Source organism: Scaptodrosophila lebanonensis, unplaced genomic scaffold (assembly GCF_003285725.1).
Source record: "Scaptodrosophila lebanonensis strain 11010-0011.00,11010-0021.00 unplaced genomic scaffold, SlebRS2 tig00000089-arrow-pilon, whole genome shotgun sequence".
NCBI classification, from domain to species: domain Eukaryota; kingdom Metazoa; phylum Arthropoda; class Insecta; order Diptera; family Drosophilidae; genus Scaptodrosophila; species Scaptodrosophila lebanonensis.
Genome location: NW_022060565.1, coordinates 184,782 through 203,328, shown reverse-complemented (window position 1 = coordinate 203,328; position 18,547 = coordinate 184,782). Strand labels below are relative to the sequence as shown.

The following is an 18,547-nucleotide window of genomic DNA, read 5'->3' as shown; positions in this document are numbered from 1 at the left end:
GCGACAGTTTTGAAACTATAGAGAAAAGTGGAAGTCTTCGAACTTATTGCTACTGCGCTTTTAAAACTGAAAATGTTTGAAATTTTCACGGTCGGTGGTGTGGAGATACAATCATTATTAGCCCCGGGATAGTTGAAAACCGGCCACAACTAAGGGGACTATATGGCAACACAATGGGTCTCTTAGTCAACTCAATCTAGTCGAACCAAATTCATCTCACACTAATAGGACAGCTGATAATATATATTATTATTATTAGAAACTTTGGACGTTTGATTTTTTATTAAACGGAGCTGAGTATAACAGTCTGAAGGATAACAGTTCAACATTTCGTGGATGAATGATTTTTTCATTTGATTTTCGTTTTTTATAATGGTACGGTTTAGGGCATATAGAAGTCAAGCATTTGAAAATATTATGCATAAAATAACGTTTTCAGGACCGTTTTTTCTCTTTAGAATAATAATTAAGGATATACACTAGAATCTTTGCTTGATTGTGGCTTAAAGTTGAACAAAATATAATGTAAGTTAACTAGCTGTGTTATTTTCAATATATTAAGTTTAGTTTTCAGTGCAGTTTCATACATTAACTGTTAATTGTTTTGTTACAAATATAACATATCTGCACCTATTAAATAATGTCTAATTGGTAAGGAGTGTTGATTCACCAAGTCGAACGAGAAAGTAGTCTTTTAATAGAAATCTTCCCATATTTCATTTAATAACTTTTATTCCATTCGAAAAAATTTAAAGGGTATAAGTAATTGCTTCAATCAAAACAAGAAGCAATGTGGAATGATAAACTGTTGGTTTATATATACATATACCAACCTATTGAAGTAGCGCCATATATACGTTGATTCGTTTTTTAAGTAGCATTCAAAGTGTGAAGCGAAGTTTATTAAAAACATCTTTATTCAATTGTGTATTAGTTTGTTTGTAAGACAAATCTATAATGTGCAGTAAATAATAAGCACATACTAATAGCATTTGAAGAAACACGAACTGTGAATTAAAAATTAAAATCGTAAAATAAAAGAAAACAAAAACTAATGTACCTAAATGTTTACGGACTGCAAAAACTAGAATGGGTGTTTGGCATAAAAAGCGTAGGCTTATAATTTCTAATAAAATATTTATAAAGATTTTGGTTTTAAGAATGTTACGAATATGATTTGATTATATTTGTAGTCTTTCCATTCGTCACTGTTATGGGCTGGTTCTTTATATTCTTTACTAAGAGGAATCCGTATAGATGGGACGATATGTAAAGTTATCTGTCCTGGTAAAAAATTCTTTAGAGCTAGAGATTTGAAATTGGAGAAAATATTTGATTTCGTGTTGAAAATTTAATCCGCAAGTGGGGGAAAATGTGGTCGAAAATCTTATGTGGAAATGCGGAAATTAATGAAATTTCTTTTTATAGAATGCTGTATTTTAAAAGCTTAAATAATGAAGAACAGCGCTGGCCAGGAGCTTAGAGCCATGTGGAGGTTTGTTGTTCGTTTCAATTGAAGGTATATGGCTGTTGGGAAAATATTAGCCAATCGAGGAGCAAAGTGACTTGCTGTTCAAATTTATTCGTAAGTCGTTTGTTACTTTTTCTATTTGGTTTCTCAATTCGAGGGCTAACGCTTTTTTCTTGATTTAGCGGATGTTTGCTCTTCAATTGTTGTTCGAAAATGTGTGCCTTGCGATTGCAGGAATCAAAGGCCACCCCCCGGGGCTGGCTGGCTTGCTTCACATTTTGCAGCAACACTTAAGGCTCTATATAATGCACTTTTGGCAAGGGCCGCGCTGTTGCGGTTTAAAGCGATACGTACTGTAGTGGGGGGCTACCAACTAGTCAGCTAGCCAGCTAGTCAGGCTGCCTGTTTATTGTCGTGGCCGTTGACGTGGCCATTCGCGTTGTTGGCCGCTGCAAACAATTTGCGTGAAAAACACTTTGCACACTCAGAGCTACACGCACGCACACCATTAAGCGACATACATACCCTCTCGTATACTGGATTTGGCTGCTCTGCTCTATTTAGGTGTGTGTCTGTGTGTGTGTGCGTGTGTGTGTGTGTGAGGCGTCGCACAGTAGTTTGTTTGTCAGCATAAACCAAAAATTGCATGGAATTTAACATGAATATTTGAATGGCTTTATTTTTTGAAGGCACGACCATAAAAGTATGATAAAGGACTTAACTTTTCATTGAATCACTCCTTTTCCAACACGGTTCTCTGTGGAAGTGCCCGACTCAAATCCTTTTTGAATTTAATCCCTCATATTATTCCATAAAATCGGCTTTTTGTCCGCTGTTCGTCATTTCGCCATTTGCTGTTTGTAAAAAAATAATGGGGCCACAGTCTTAATTTCTTGGTGCATTTAATAAAGAGTTGACTATAGCTTCAATTAAAGTTTTTGGTTGTTCATGCCATTGTTCAAGGTAAGTATTCAGATTTTGTGTTTGTTTAGACGATATTTGAGGCAAATAAAAAAGGTCGCCAAAGTAGCGTTTGAGAAACTGCAGGCAAGAGCTCAAATTTTCCACCACAGATTTTATAAGTTGAAGTCAAATGTTGGCATCCAAGGCCAAAATAGATTCTAATTTGTCTGCATAAAGTAACGATTGTGAGTATTCCGACTTCTTGATTGATATCCGAAAAGCAGAATCAGTTATTTTATTATCTTGCGGTTTTTGCAGAGTTTCTACTGCGCACTGATTCTGGAAATCAATTTCCCCAATTGGCAAACGTTGCTCGGCTGTGCGTTTTTGTTGATGATGATAAAGGATAGTAGTATAGGAAAAACCTAAAAAGACCTCCACATATGCTACAGATACGAAATAGGACAGTTTGCATATTTGAGATATTGAGATACTACATTTACTTATTTTTTTCTATCTTATAAAGACTAATATAAAATTGCTTTATGTATGTGTCTGTTTAGGACTGATCGTAACTATCTATTATCGATGGAAAGTTTGTAGGAATATAGTTGTATAGTAAATACAATTACTATTTATCACAGGTTTGATTAATTCATGTTCGTTTCTTTTTGATTTCATAGTTTGAGTTGCATTTGGAAATATTGTCGAACAACTTCTTTAATTTATTCATAAATAACAACTATTTTGGACTCTTCCTGAGCTGTAATAATTTGGAATTAGGAAAAGCTCTGTTAATAATAATTTGAAAAAACAAATAATAGTAGAATTATTAGTAGTACGAGTATAGTAGAATTAAAACCACAATGAATAACATTTTAAAATAAACAAATACTAGTAGAACTACTAGTAGAGTAAGTAGAATAAAAGTTTGGTGTAATGCACTTTGGCATAATTTTCGGCAAACCGTTCCCCACTGTGCGTTGACGTTGACGTCGGCATCGCTGCTGCTACTGCTGCTGCTGTGGGTGCTGCTGCTGGCGCCCCCTCAGTCAGGCACTAAAGTGCGTCGCTGCCCATGTCGCCGCGCGGTCCGCGGTCCGCGATCCGCTCGATCCGTGATCGCTGAGCGTTGTCAGTTAGTCAGCGCGCGCCGGTGAGCGCTCAGCACTTGCCACAATCATCAACAAACGGTTTTGAGTGGTTCCAGTTTTTTTTTCCCCCCCAACTATTTTCATTATTATTTTTTTGTTTTTTTGTAAATGGTGATCTGCTCTGTGATCGATCTGATCGGTTGTTATCTAAAGTGATCTGTGATATGGCTGCGATGTGATTTGAGAAATGAGTTGGATGGTGCGGGGTGTTGCAATAAAAAAATTGATTATCGCTTGCGATTGATCTATATACATACATATATACTCGTGTATATATGTTTTGGCAATCGGCAACGGACAACGATTCAACGCCAATTAGGTTCGGAAAATATGTGAAAAGCGACGCAGCCGATAGCGAAAGTGTCGCGCTAGCCGATGACGTCGTCGTTGACATCGCCAGCACAAAAATTGTCGTAGTATTCGTTGTCGTCTTCGTCTCCGCCTTCGTCTCCGTCTTTATCTTGTCGCGCAGACATTTTCTATATAATACGCATATGTGTGCGACTGTGTGTGTGTGATTTTTTTTCTTTAAAAATTCGATGTTTTTTCCTATGATTATTGTGCTGCTGAAAATGTGAAAAATGTGTGCGACAAATGCTGTGCCGCCTTCTTCATCGGCATTGTTATTGTTGTTGTTGGTTTTGTTGTTGCCGTCGTCGGCAGCGAGTTGGAAAATATCGGCCAGCAAAAAGTGAAAAAAATAAAATAAAAATGAAAATTGTTTTATTCCATTTCTTTTGTCATTTAAATATAAATATATATACATATACGTATCCATACGTCTGGTCTGTCTATCTATCCATCCATCCATCCATCCACCCATCCATCTATCTATTTCTATATGTATGTTTATGTATAGCGCAGCATTTTATGTCTTTCTGTTGTACATATGACTTAACTCGTACATATATATTTTACATATACTACATATCTAGTATATTATATAGATAAACATATATTAATATATATATATATATAAATATATGTATACATATACCTACCTATGTGTGTGTGTTTCTGATTGTGCTTGTGTTCGCCCGTCTTACAATAATTAAAAATGTAAGCGTCGTGTAAATAATATACGTGTACATATACTTCAACAAAAACAACAACCACCACAAATAGTTAATGTGTTAATAACAAAAGCTGTTAGAAAAAGAAAAAGAGGAAGCAGAGCAACAACAACAACAACAGCCAGGAGAAACATCTATAAACAATTTGCATAGAAGAATTGCAATTGCAACGCAAATTCGAAATTCAGAAAGGCCAGAGATATACACTCGTATATAACTATATATACGCATAGACGGGCAGAGATCAGCGACCGTACAACGACCGATTTGCCCGTGGGCGTGTTAATGGATTACCTGCATGGCCCACATCACGACGACGCACGGCAGCTTAAGCCAAGCGCCAAGGTAAGCGCCTCCCAGGTCCAGTTGGTACTCCCAATTGGGGGGAGTCCCAAGACCGTTTAGCCGCCTGCTGCTGCTCGCACATTTTTCGCTTGCCACGCATTTGGATTGCTTTCGATTTTCTTAATTTATTCCTTTTATTCATATTCCATTTCCCATGTTTTAGCCCAAAGCTTCAGCTATGGGCGCGTGCATTGAATTCTTTCTTTTATTACTTTCCAAATATTTACGTTTCGCGTGAAAATTCACATTTACGACTCTGCAGCCAAATTCTACAGCTCAGTTAAATTATTAGTACGCGAACTATACTTGTAGGTATAGTACGCGTGCTTAGATATTTTAGAATATACTTTTTTTTTTTCAATTGATAAACTCTTTTCAAAATATTCTGCAGCCACATTCTACAGTTCAGTTAAATTATTCGTATCCCAACTATACATAGGTATAGTATGCGTGCTTAGATCTTTTGATATTTTTTTCAATTATTAATTTATTTTCAAAATATTCTGCTTTCAATCATGCCTGGAATCTGGAAACTTTTTCAACGAAACTAAATTCGGGGGGCACCTATGTAAACAAACGAAGCTAGAAAACTTTCTGCTCAACCAATGATTGGCAGCAAAATCATGTAATAAATTTAGAATGAGAATATTAATTTAATAAATAGGCAATCAGTAACCTATACATATACAGGTTTTCAATGCTGATAAAAAGGAACAAGCAACATTCTATACGTACTTATAATGTAAGACTTAAATGGTGTTTCTGTTAATTTTAATGTGCTGGTCTATAATTGTATATTCTTTATATTTTGTTAATTTAAAAAAATAATCGGCCCAGTTAGGAAGTCCAAATTTGTTTATGTTTACAAAGTGGTCCAAACGAGCACAGCATTTTCCGTCGATTCCATATAAACATAAATTTATTAACCCTTCTGCTGTACCTTTAATTTTTTTTTTACCGGGCAAAGATTTCATCAATTTACTTACAACTTTTTTCAATATAAAAATTATTCCAATATTTTCTTGGACCTAACAAACCTAATTGAGTGGAAATGTTTGAGTCGTTTATGGTTTAGAAGAATATTTGTATACATATTTTTGTAAATAATGATCATACAAGCTAGCTGCAATAAGAAATGTTTGCGATGGAATAGCCAAATGAACTATTTTAAATTGTAATTATAAAATAATAATTGCTCATCCACTAAATATCGACTGAAAAATACATTTTAATTTTCAACGGTCCGCGAAAAATGTAAGAAATCTTTCTGCTAAGAAGATAGACTCACAAATTGAATCAAAAAATATCGAAACACTATTTGAAACATAATAGACGTGCTAAATTATTTTAGTTTAAAAATTTGAAGTGCTGTCGTAATTTTGTCGAAACATTCCTCAAGCCGATTAGGGAGCAGATTATGAAACATTTGCTATATTTTTATTGCTTTTTAAGCATTTTAAAATAAAGTAATCTCAGATATTCACATTTTTATTGCCCTTTTTTTAAAACGACCGGGCTGGAAGATATTTTGGATTGAGTCCGCAGTTTTTCAAAGGAAATTCTATTAGCTGTTGTAATTAAATATTAAATCATGTTCAATAATAGACTGCTAGTAGTGTTTTGTTTATTCCGGTTGCTATTGTTTGATCAAATATTTGCTGTTGATCGATTTATGACAATTGCAAGAAATATTTAATGTTGCCACTTTGTGGATTCTTACTGAAATATTTTAAATTGTTGTTGTTTCTCACTGTTTGCAAAATAGAGTACTATATACAAATCGTAATTTGTTGTCGTTTGCAGCCATTCGGGCACTCGCTGGCTAATTAGTCAACCAATGGCCAATGGTCAAGCGCATGTAATTGTGTCGTCAAATATTATGCATAGTATGGGCATGAGGGGAAAGTGAGGTAACTGGGCCAGTACCAAGCATCAGTGGACACCAGCTGGCCAAGCCGGCAACCTTGGCGGCGACTTAGAATGCGTTAACAAGCGAGCGAGCTTGTCGCAGGCGCTTAAGTTGCCCGTCTGCGCAGCTCTCGAGTGGCAGAGAAGGCGGAGAGAAAAAACAACGACGAAAATGCACAAAACACATGGGAAAAAATATGTCAATAACAAGCGGCTAGCGATAATTATGAAAGCATACCAACAGGCGCTTATGATAATTAAAAATTTGCACGGCGCTTGGCAACCGAACGGCGAGTGGCAAACAGAAAATGGCCAACAATGAGTGGCAAGTGACAAATAATAAACAAAAGTGAAAAGTGCTAAGCGTGTTCCATGCTTTGAACCGCTCTCCGCCTCTGGTCTACCTCTACCTTCACCTACCCCTTCTATATAGTGCCTTTGCTCTCTAGCTGGCGCGCATTCTCTTTTTTGCGGAACTTGTGCGCTTTAAACTAGTTTGAAGAACCAGATCTTCAAACATTCTTCGAGTAAGGAGATGCCACATTATTTCCTAATAGCTCTGTTGATGATGATTATTAAAAAGGAGATGCCACATAATTTCCTAATAATTCTGTTGATGATGATTGTTAAAAATTCGATTGCTATTTATAAAATTTGCAATATTTTATCCAATTAAGTTACTTATAAATGGGAATCATTAATGGACGAGTGACAATTGACACTTATTTTGATTGTGATTGTTTTCCAGTAAGTGGATATAAGTCTTTCTTTTGCAGTTCATTTTTTTAAAGGAAGGTATAAAAGCTGCCGTCTAATGGATAGTTATTAATCAATGAAGAAACTAACATCAATATAAATAGTAAATACATAGGAAATGGACTAAATGGATTCAGAAAAATTCCGTATAAACCTGGAGTTTCGAAGATTGCAGGATAGTTCTCCACAAAATAGACATAAATATTTTGCCGGCAAATTGCAGTCCGAATATAACAATATTTGTGTAGCTGTAGTCAAAAGTTTGTTGTTCTTGGAACTTTTATTTTCATTAATTGTTTGTTTTCTTTTTTCGAGCTAAGGACAACACAATGAGATACTGAAGAAAGTTGTACGAATATACTTACGTACTAGTTTAAGGGACTGCCGGGCAGTCTTTCCATTCTTCTTTCTATGCGTTGCAACCTATGCGACAATAAAAAAAAATGAAGGTAGCAACAACAAGTAGAGCATACCATTTCCGGCTTGTGCCAAAGCCAAGGCTCAGAAAAGCAACCCCCTGTTTAGGTTTAAAATTAAATTAGAAAACATTGCTTGCTGCTTGCCGCCGATCATTGTCCGCTTTGGGTTGTTGTCGTTGTCATTGTTATTATTCTTGTTGTTGTTGCTTTTTGGCATGTGGGCGTTGCAGCTGCAGCTGCCGCACTCGCACTTCACTTTGGCGCGTCGAAAGCAGCGCGCGCGACCAACCAAAGCGTAGGCGCTGTTAAAAAAACCAAAGCATCTTTCTTCCTCTCCTCTCCTCTATTTGTTTTTTTTTTTTTAATTTATTAAGTTTTTCGTGCGTCGCGTGGGTGCCAAAGAAAATCTTCAAAACTGGTGCACGGAATTATGCACGCAGCGCAGAACGTGCGCTCGCCAGCAGAGATGCGGCACAAGAAGAAGAGGTACGACGGCAGCCATGGGTTAAGATGTTAAGAACTCAGAAGTGGCAGCGGTAGTCATTGAAGAAATACACAAACAAATGGAAACACAATTAAATTGAAAATGTTTGGCTATAAAAAATAAAAATAAAAGTAAAAAGGAGACGCCGCTTATTGCCAACAATATTTAATATTCTGTGTCTCTGTGTATATGTGCATGTTTTTGTATATGTGTATATGTGCGCTTATAGCCGAATGTGTGTGTGTGTGTGTCAAACAGAGATGAAAGTCCAAAGAGCATGAAAGAGATAAAGCGCAATATGATATCCAGAAGTGCGAGTTGAAAAGTTTTTGTTGTATTTTTTATGCTTTTTGTTGTTGTTAACGTGTGTGAGTGTATGTTTTTTTTTTTTTTGTATTTTTCATATATAAATCGTTTGCTCAACGTCCGCAGACAGAAGCAGTTCGTCATGCAGGATAACTATAAAATGATGTAAATATAACTCTACAATTTCAATTATTTATTTGTAACAACGTTCAAGCGAAGAACCAATAGCAAAGAATTTTGAACTTTCTAAACTTTCTAAATACACTCCCATTTTGAAAATCCCAAATAAAAGATTACCTTGCAAGTAGAGCTCTTTTTCCTATGAATAGTTTGGAAAATTGTGAAACAAATATGTTTTTGTTAATTCTACGAGTGTGTTTGTTTTGTTTTTTCCCCCATATTCTTAAGCAGTTTTAATTAGCCGACTATTTGCGATAATTTCGAACTGCCAACTCGAATGTAACGGTTCGATAAGTTGACACAGAAGTCTAGCAAAACGTCTTGATGCAATGATCAACTCAATAATGTTTTGAAAGTTCATTGGAAATCTTCGTATTCAATTTGTAAATACTTTTATATGCTATACATTTAAAAAATTGTTGAGTCCATGCTGTTTATCGGAACTCTCTTTGTTTTCAATTTGTATATACTTGTATATATTATAGATTTAATTTAATCTAGCAAATAAATAAATGACAACAAATAAATGGTTTCAAAACATGTTTTCTTTGCACTGGAGCGTGTCGTTTTGATTCCATTCCTAATCGTCTCCAAGGCCTTTGAAATCAAATCAATCCGTTTGAAACCATTAATTGCTGATCTTTAAATACAACTTTCAATTTACATATATTTACATACATATGTATATAGAGATAAAAGCATTTAATCTGTATGGGAAAATAAGTTAAAAAGCAATTCAAAAACCTTTAATAGTTTGTTTCTTCGCATGAACGTCAAACTGAAGATTTAAGGCCAGTAGTCTGCTTTTGTGCGTACAACTTTTTAGAGCTATGTAGAAAGTAATGCGGAAACTTCTTTTTTTTTGCTTTGATTTTGAAACTTAACATTGCAGACTGCAGTTTCTTGGCGGGCGGCAACTTAAAAATGTCTTATGAGTGCCATTCATCACATGGTCGAACTTCCTATTTCTATACTCTACTGAAACGTGTGAGGGCATTGTGCTTATAGAGTTAGAGCTTGCCACGCAGACCATATTTCATAGGAACATATATGTGTGCTTATATGTCCATAAGTGCTTGTCTGTACGCTTATCTGTTCTAGTCACTATTTCTTCCACAGTTCTAGAGTTCGCATACCTACTCCTTAAAAATAATTATTGTTAATCCCTTAACAATGAAAAGTTTGACACTGCATTACACTGAAGAGATAACGAAACCGATCTCCTGGTTATAATGAACCGTTGCTGTTGTTATTTTTGGCTGATAAGTTACACAAAATAATATTTGATACTTCATAAAATAATATCTGAACCCAACGGCCTATTCAATGTTTCGAAAGTTTTTGATTAATGTATGGAAGCATTGGTTGTTATTGGCAGACACTGTGAAGGGTATATAGCTTCGGCACAAACGATTGCAACTTCTTGGCTTTTTTTTTAACTTTTTTGTTAGGGTGTTGGGGGTGCGAACTGTATAATGACATGGTTGGAGCAGCAGTGGGAGCCGCAGCCGGAAATGTCAGGCGGCACGAAACAAAGCTATCAAAGTTTGGAGCGGACGTGTATAATGTAAGGGGATAAGGTGGGGGGCAGATGGGCCATTAGATTTATTGGGGGTTGATGGGGGATGTCAAAATGTGTGAAAGGTGCCTTTGGCGGGGTATTGCGGCCGCTGTTCAACCTTGCCATGTCTCAAATATTTGCAAACTTGCGGCTAATTCATTTGCTTCACTTCTTGACTGCTCTTTCATTCCCCTCTCTCTCACTCTCTCTCTCTCTCTCACTCTTTCTCTCTCTCTCTCTGTCTCTCTATGTATTCTCTCGCTCACGCTTTCGCTTGTAGGCTTGCTTGCACAAAGCAGTTTTTAATTGATTTGCTTTTGCTTGTCGGCTCATTTTGCCTTCACCGTGGCCATGACCAGCCAGCCAGCCAGGCAGGCAAAGCGGGCAGAGCGATTTTGCCTCACTGCCCTGTCCCTGTTACTACCTCTGCTCTGTCAGCGAGTGTTTTGTTTTATGGAGCACACACACACACACACACACACACACATACACTCACAAACACTCACACACACATGTGGCATGCGCATGCAAAAGACGCCATCAATTTTGTTATTTTTAGCACGCAAATCGTTTTGCCATTGTGGCCGTTATGACAGCGACGCTCGAAGCTAGAAGCAGAACTATGTACACACGAGTATGCACATACATATGCTTCGAATGAGCTGGATGTGGGTGCTGGGGGGGCTGAGTGCGCTCCGGGTGCCGGGGGGTGCCAATGCCTGGCCTATGAAATGTGCAAAACATGTGCAACGGCTGCTGTTTCTGCTTCTGTCCCTGTTGTTGTTGTTGTTGCTGCTGCTGCTGCTGCTACAGTTGTTGATGATGATTTGCACTTCCACACATATACATACATACATGCTCGTATATAGTGTGAAGCGATATATGCACACTTCTGGTCAGAGAAGTAAGATCGTGCAATCTTTTTGCAAATGTTTTCTTCTGTTCTGTTTTCTTTTTTTTTCAATCAAATAGTTGAGAAATATGAGATACCAGGAAAAAAGGTGTACGAGCATAATGACATACTTATATTAATTGGCGAATAATCACAAATAGCTCACGTTTCTAACTAAAAGCATGAGCATGGGAAAATAAAACGAATGACATCATCATATTTAATAAACAAATACGACTAAACACTAAAGAAATATATAAATAAATTGTATTTACTATTTTATAATGGTAGTACAATAGTTGAACATGAAATCGCATTATTACCGAACAGTAATATTTCTATTTTTTGGCATTTATGTCTAGTTTAAGTTGAATCTAAATTTCATCTTAAATTCTTTTTAAAAAATATCGAAACTGTCGCTGGCTCTAAATCTCTATTGATGCCCTTATATGGTGAACTTTAAACTTCGACTTTGTTTCTCGTAAAATCTATAGAATTACATACTTATGTTGATGAAATATAAATTCTTACACCTTTATCTCGCTCTAAGTTGAGTCTGCCAGATTCCACTCTAGCCACTAATACAACTGACAATGGTTAATGCTGACTGCGAAATAATGCCTGCTATTGTTTCTTCTTCTCAATGACAACTGATGTGGCGTGTCTATAATTTTGATCAGGCAGTGTATATATGTATAAAGCAATTTGCCGGCATATGGCATCTGCAATTCGTTGGTAGAGCATGCGAGTGAAAGAGATATGGAGCTGCTATGTCGAAATTTATGTGTTTGTTTTGCTACTGACATGCTCGATGTGCTCATTTATTTGTGCCGCGACATTCGTCACAAGACGGCAAAACTTAACGGGCGCCTCGCCTGGTCGGGCTCTGCCTGGCTTGGCCTTTTGTCAACGTCAGAAGGTGAGAAGTCGCACAAGAATTAGATCAATATTTCGGTTTCGCTTGTTGAAGTAATGCTTCGCCCCCTCAAATGCCAAACTGTAGTTGTTATTGTTCTTCATTTGCCGACCATTGCCAACGTAATGACGGCGATTGTTGTTGTTGTTAGTGTTGTTGTTGCCGTGACTGCCACACTGGTTATTAGCCATGAAGGTTCTTGTTGGTTGATAAAAAAAAAAAAAGAAAAGCAGCAAAGAAAAACAAATATGAATATCTTGAACATGGCGTGCAAAATAAAGCAAGACATTGGCTGCATGGGCGACAAATGGCACTTGAAAATGCGAGCAGGTTTTGGGTTGAATTGAAAGTCAGCTTGTGTGGCAAATGATGACGATGACGGTGACGGGTTGCACAATCGTACGTATGCGTAATTTTCATATTACGTTCAGCACACGTTGCGTATGCGTCATATAATTTGCTTAATTGCGCATACGCCACGTTGCGGTCGGCCAAAGTCGCAGCCAACGCTTTTGTTGCGGTGCCAGTCAAATGGCGTCACAGGAAACGCAATTAAGCGCAAAACTTTTGCACGCACCAGCGAGCGGCCTTTGTAAATGAAGCGCCTTGAAGTATGCAGTGCAGGATGCGCCAACAGCAGTGCGAGCCAGCAACTTGCAACAGAGCCCATGCAAATTTAACTTAATGTCTACGTGTATGTATACAGATTTGAATGTGTGTGTATATATGTTCCTGCGTGTGTGAGTGTGTGTGTGTGTGTGTGTGTGCTGCAGCGATGGCAGCAGCTGCAATGAATGAAAAACAGCAGACCAGCGTTGTTTTTTTTTCTGTTTGTTCTTTTTGGACAACAATGGGTTGGTGAATGCAAACACCTGCACACTTATGCACTCATATTTTAACCCATTTTAGATAGTTTTTTTTTTCGATTAGCAAATTTATTCATTTAATATGCATATTATTTATTTGTCGCAAACCAACACAAGGCTGCCAATTTTTGGCAAAATATTTATTTATTTATGATTGTGACACATTTACTCAGTTGTTGATGATGAGGGCAGTACTGCATGTTCCTCTCTAAACGTAGAGTGTTTTATTGCATTGGAATTAGATTAAATCAATCTTCAATCAAAAAGTGTTTCCCTGATTAATTTAGATAGATCCGACAAAGCTGTGCTTCTTAAAAACTAATGGCTTACTGATAAAAAAAAAAAAACATTAAGAATTTGCTTTTAGCTCGAAAATGTTTGTTTCTGTTTGTGTTTATGTTTCTATTCCTAGCGAAACGTAAGTTTCAAAGTCGAAGCTGAAACTTTAAAAAAGATTGTAAAGTCAACTCATATCTAAACATCTCAACAGACTAACAGTATAACTCCTTCCTACAGATTGTGGCTTCGCATTTAAGCTCTTTTTGTTGTTAAAGAAAATATTCCTTAATAGATTTATATTGGAGGATCAAAATGCTGCAAAAAGTCAATATGCAGTTTGCTGATATCAGGGAGTGGTGGTTACAAATAAGAGTGGGAAACCGTAAACAGTATATTTGTATTTAATATGAGACTGATCGCAATACAATCGCAATTTTTGCATTAAGAGACCATTTCGATTAGAATAAAAATGCTTAAATTGCATTCAACATTAGACAAAGGCTGATTGAGGAGATTTAGAACTTCAGGCAGGCAGAGCACGGTCTGAAATGGGTTAACATTAATCGACGCAAATACACACATATATGTGTGTACTCGTATATATGTATTTGGCTGCATACGTTGGCAAATGTTTGTTATGAAACGAGCCGAGCACAAAAGACGACGCCACTCAACGACAGCAACAACAACAACCGCAACAAGCTGAAAAGGAACGAAAAAAAGGCTCGCGCACGAATAGCAAACGAAACGAATTGAAATGTTTCGTTCGGCTGCCATGCGGTGAAATTACACGAACACATACACACGCACACATGCACACGCATACATACACACGCACACATACACTCGCAATATAGTTTAACAGTTACATTTATAGTTGTGGCAGCGTTTCGTTGCTTTCGTGTCGTTTCGCTTCGAGTTGAGCTGAGCTCTCGAGCATGTGAAAATGTGTAAAACGCACACCAATGCATCGCTCACACACACACACACACACACACAGACACACATAAATATGCTGCTGCTGCTGCTGCAGTTCGTAGAGTTTTTGGGGTTATGTGGCATTAAGTTAAGTTGGCAATTTTTATTTGTTGTTTGTCAAACGTGCGATGAAGTGAAGTGCAGAGCCGAACTTGGCTGAACTAAAAAATTCAAAAAAACGATGCGGTTGCTGATGCCGACGTTGTCGTTGTCGTTGACGCTGCCGCTGCCGCCAACGACGACGACGCCGCCACCGCCACTTACAACAACAGCAACAACAATGCGAAGGCAAGGAGCGCGTGTCGTTGGCTGGCCAACGAAATTTCCGCGTTTTATGTTTGTGTATGTGTGTGTGTGGTTTAGATTTCTCAACTCGATTGTTAGGCACTTTTTTCTCATGTTTTTTTTTAGCTTTTTTCATTTAAGAAGAAGAAGAACAAGTGAATATCAGACAGTTGCCAACGCTCCAGTGCAGCTTTTGGCTGAGCGGAACTCCGTCAGTCAGTCAGTCAGCCAGTGAGTTAGTCAATGACTTGCTTCGGCCAGTTAACAGACGACGCTTCTACTGTGTATGTGTGTGTGTGTGTGTGTGTGTTAGTATATGTGTATGTGTGTGATTGTGTGACTTCGTCGTCGTCGTCAACGCCAGCGCCATCGCCATCGCCTCGCCATCGTTGTCGACGATGTCTGTTGTTGTTAGTGGGGGCATTGTCAACAACAAGAAGGCGACGCAAGTTCATACAATTCTGACACGCGGCGCGTTAAGCACGTGGCCACTGATAACACCGAGTGGCAGCAGCCGCAATATATTGTAAATCCAAAAAAAGTGCGTGAAAATTCTCAAAACCCTACAAAATATCAACACAATAATTTTTTTTTTGAAATTTTTTTCTACTTGCAATTTGCTCTGTATTGTTGTTATTGTTATTGTGCTTAGTGCAATTTTTTTCTCCAGCTTAGTGGTGGCAACATGTGCTCTTTGTTGAGCTTATCAATGAAACACTGTGATAAACAAGTGGCTTAAAACTAAGAATTTAAAATATTTAAATCCAAATAATGAAAAAAGCTACTCACTGCAATAATAATTTCAAAAGGCTGCTTCTCTGTGTGTATATCTGTGTGTGTGTGTGTTTTTTTTTTGAGTGCAGAAAACTAATGTGAAAAATTTAACAAAAATAAGTCAAAGAAAAAGTTACTGAAAACAGCAACAAAAAGTGCAAATCAACCAAGCTATTTATACATTTTGTTCTGTGCCTACAAAAGTGTAAAAAAATATAAATTTTGAGCCACAAATATCGTGCTATGCTATGAAATTTTGTTTTATCAAAATTTCAACAATACACACATACGAGTATATTGAATATCAGGCGCTTTTTAGCGACCAGCATTAAAGCACACTGCCAGAGGTGATATCAATTACAGCAACAGCAACAGCAACAGCAACAACAACCACAGTTGCAGCAACAACAATCGATACCATTTAAACTACAACAACAAGAGGTGCAGAGATGGGGTTGCACGGCAATGGGACCTTTGATTGCTGCGGAAATGGCAGCAATAATCCCAATGGCAATGCCAATGAGCAACACCAGCAACAACCACTACGACCGCAACGTATTGCAGAGCCGCAACAACAACAACAACAACAACAGCAGCAGCAGCAGCAGCAACAACAACCGCAACAGGCACAAGTGCCAGCAGCACTTAGCAATGGCAATGCAGCACCGTCAAGACAACAACAACAACAACAACAGGCACATGCTCCAAGAGCAGCCGCCGTTGCAGCTGCACCACCCGCACCACCCGCGCCACCTGCACCATCGCAGCATGCAACAACCACGCAATTGGTGTCCGTATCGGTGGCGTTGTTGCCAACCACTAGTGTGGCTGCTCAGCTGCAACGGCCAGCCACCGCGCCAGCACGCACCACCACCACCAACAACAACAACAATAATGGCCATGGCAACAACAATATGGGCCAACAATATACTAGCAATATAGCCAGCTATATAAATCAAGTGAATATGCATCTTAATATAAATAACAACAATAACAACAGTGGCAACAACAACAACAACAACAATAACCAGCCGACACAGCAGCTGGCCAGCAACAACAACAACAACAACAATGAGAGCAGCAGCAACACAGCAACAACCAGCCATCTGGTAGTTAGCGGCATAAGTGGTGCCAGCACTGGCGGTGCCACCACGGGGGGCGGGGGTGGTGGTGGCAGCAACAACAACCACATCTATGTCAATCCACACTCCTATGACAGCAGCACTGGTGGCAGCATCAGCGGCTCAACGGCCATTATGCTGCCAATGCCGCTGCAGTTGGTGCCGGACAACAACAACGGCGCCGGACTTGCAACAAGTAGCAGTTGTGCACTGTCTCGCCAGCACACCTCAACCACACTGAGCACCCTCAATACATATCTCTTTCCCTGTGGTGCTGATTCGGCGGGCACCATTGGCGGTGGCACCTTCAACGGCAGCACCAGCTGCGATCTGGACAGCAACTTTAGTCAAATGGTTGCGGGCAGCGAGGCAGGCAGCTCCACATTTAGTGCAGGTGGTGGCGGTGGTGGTGGTGTTGGTGGTGTTGGCTTGAGTACCGGCCTCGGTGGCTTCATTAACAAGCGACGCATACGAAAATTGTTTGGCGTAGGCAACGGTGGTGGCAGCTCGGCCGGCGATAATTTCGGTGTGGCACCCTACGCGTCAGCGCTGCGACGTCGCAGCTCGCATCTCGTACAGTTCCATACCGCCGCCTTCGCCAAAAAGAAACAACAACAGCAACAGGAGCAAATGGAGCAGCGCATTGCGACAGTAGCTTCGGCCAATGCCGCCTTTCTGGAGCGTCGAGAGCAGCAACAGCAGCAGCAACAACAACAGCAACAACCACTGCAACCAGTTCACATGCTGCAGCAGCCACAGCCAAAGAAAAAGAAGCCACCCGGTCCACCAGCTCAGATGAGGCAACAGGCCTCACGCACCATGGACCAGGACCCATTGATGAATCGACCTCGCAAGAATACGCCGGCCAGCGGCAAGAAGAAAGAGACGACGCGCGACTATGAGAAGTACCCCCTAAAGCAATTATTCATTAGTTACTTAACCCACACCCGTTCACCACCCGTACCACCCATCGATGCAAAACCGCACAGAAAAGCCACCACCCCGTTAAAGATGATCTATTATTTCTTCTTATTCTTCTTCTTATTCTTTTCCAATTCATTTGAGATTTTCTTTTTCGGGGAGCAAGTAATTATAAATAAATTTCATAGGAGTTGAAATCCTATTCGAAGGTTTATATTTCACACATAATTCTAGCCAGACATTTTCCAAATTGTATATTTTAAAACCTTTTTTAGAGAATTCTGTTACTGTCAATAGCTAGATTGCCAATTGTAGCTCAAAATACGCTAACATGGCGATATTTGAAGAAATAAGTTGGCTTGAAAACTTTCTTTTGAGCTCAGATTGTTATATACATTCAAATCTACAAATATGTTTAAAATTTTATAAGTTTGTCAGAGATGATTGGACAGAGTTTTGGTTTCTGCTGATTATTTGGCTTCGTGTTCAGACCCTTCATCCAATAAGTCTAAGTGACTATGCAGGTAGAAAACATTTGCAACCGCGTTTCGTGAAGTGGGCCACAACATAAACATATCATAATTATAATTTTTGGAGCAGCAATGAGTCCGCACAAGGGGTCAAAAAAATCAACGGTATGTCCGCAAAAGTTCTCGTTGTAGAGCCGAATTGCTGGCTTAAAATGCATTTTAAGGTTTTCCAACTTATTTCTAGCTATATTTCAGTGATTTAAGATCACAGCAGTATTTTTGAACCATTTAACTTGTTATATTTCAACAACAGTATGAACCGACCCGCTGATCGGATTAAATACTGCACACCTGTGTCTAAAATATTTTGTTTAATGTTAATGTCGGACATAAGAGAGGAGTGCAGATTATACGTCGAACAGACGTAATGCAATTGTTTTCAAGTTGGTCTAGCTCTTGAACCTTACACTGATATACTTTATTTA

At 38.6% G+C, this 18,547-nt stretch overlaps 1 protein-coding gene across 1 annotated transcript in view; it reads left to right on the top strand.

Moving 5' to 3' along the window:
* The first annotated feature begins 12,256 nt into the window (after positions 1–12,256).
* Positions 12,257–18,547, top strand: part of LOC115626950 (uncharacterized protein DDB_G0283357) — a 69,995-nt gene continuing 63,704 nt past the window's right edge. The window contains exons 1-2 of the mRNA XM_030522466.1: positions 12,257–12,371; positions 16,664–17,602. Coding sequence (XP_030378326.1) covers positions 12,257–12,371; positions 16,664–17,602 — 1,054 coding nt within the window. The remainder of the gene's footprint in view (positions 12,372–16,663; positions 17,603–18,547) is intronic.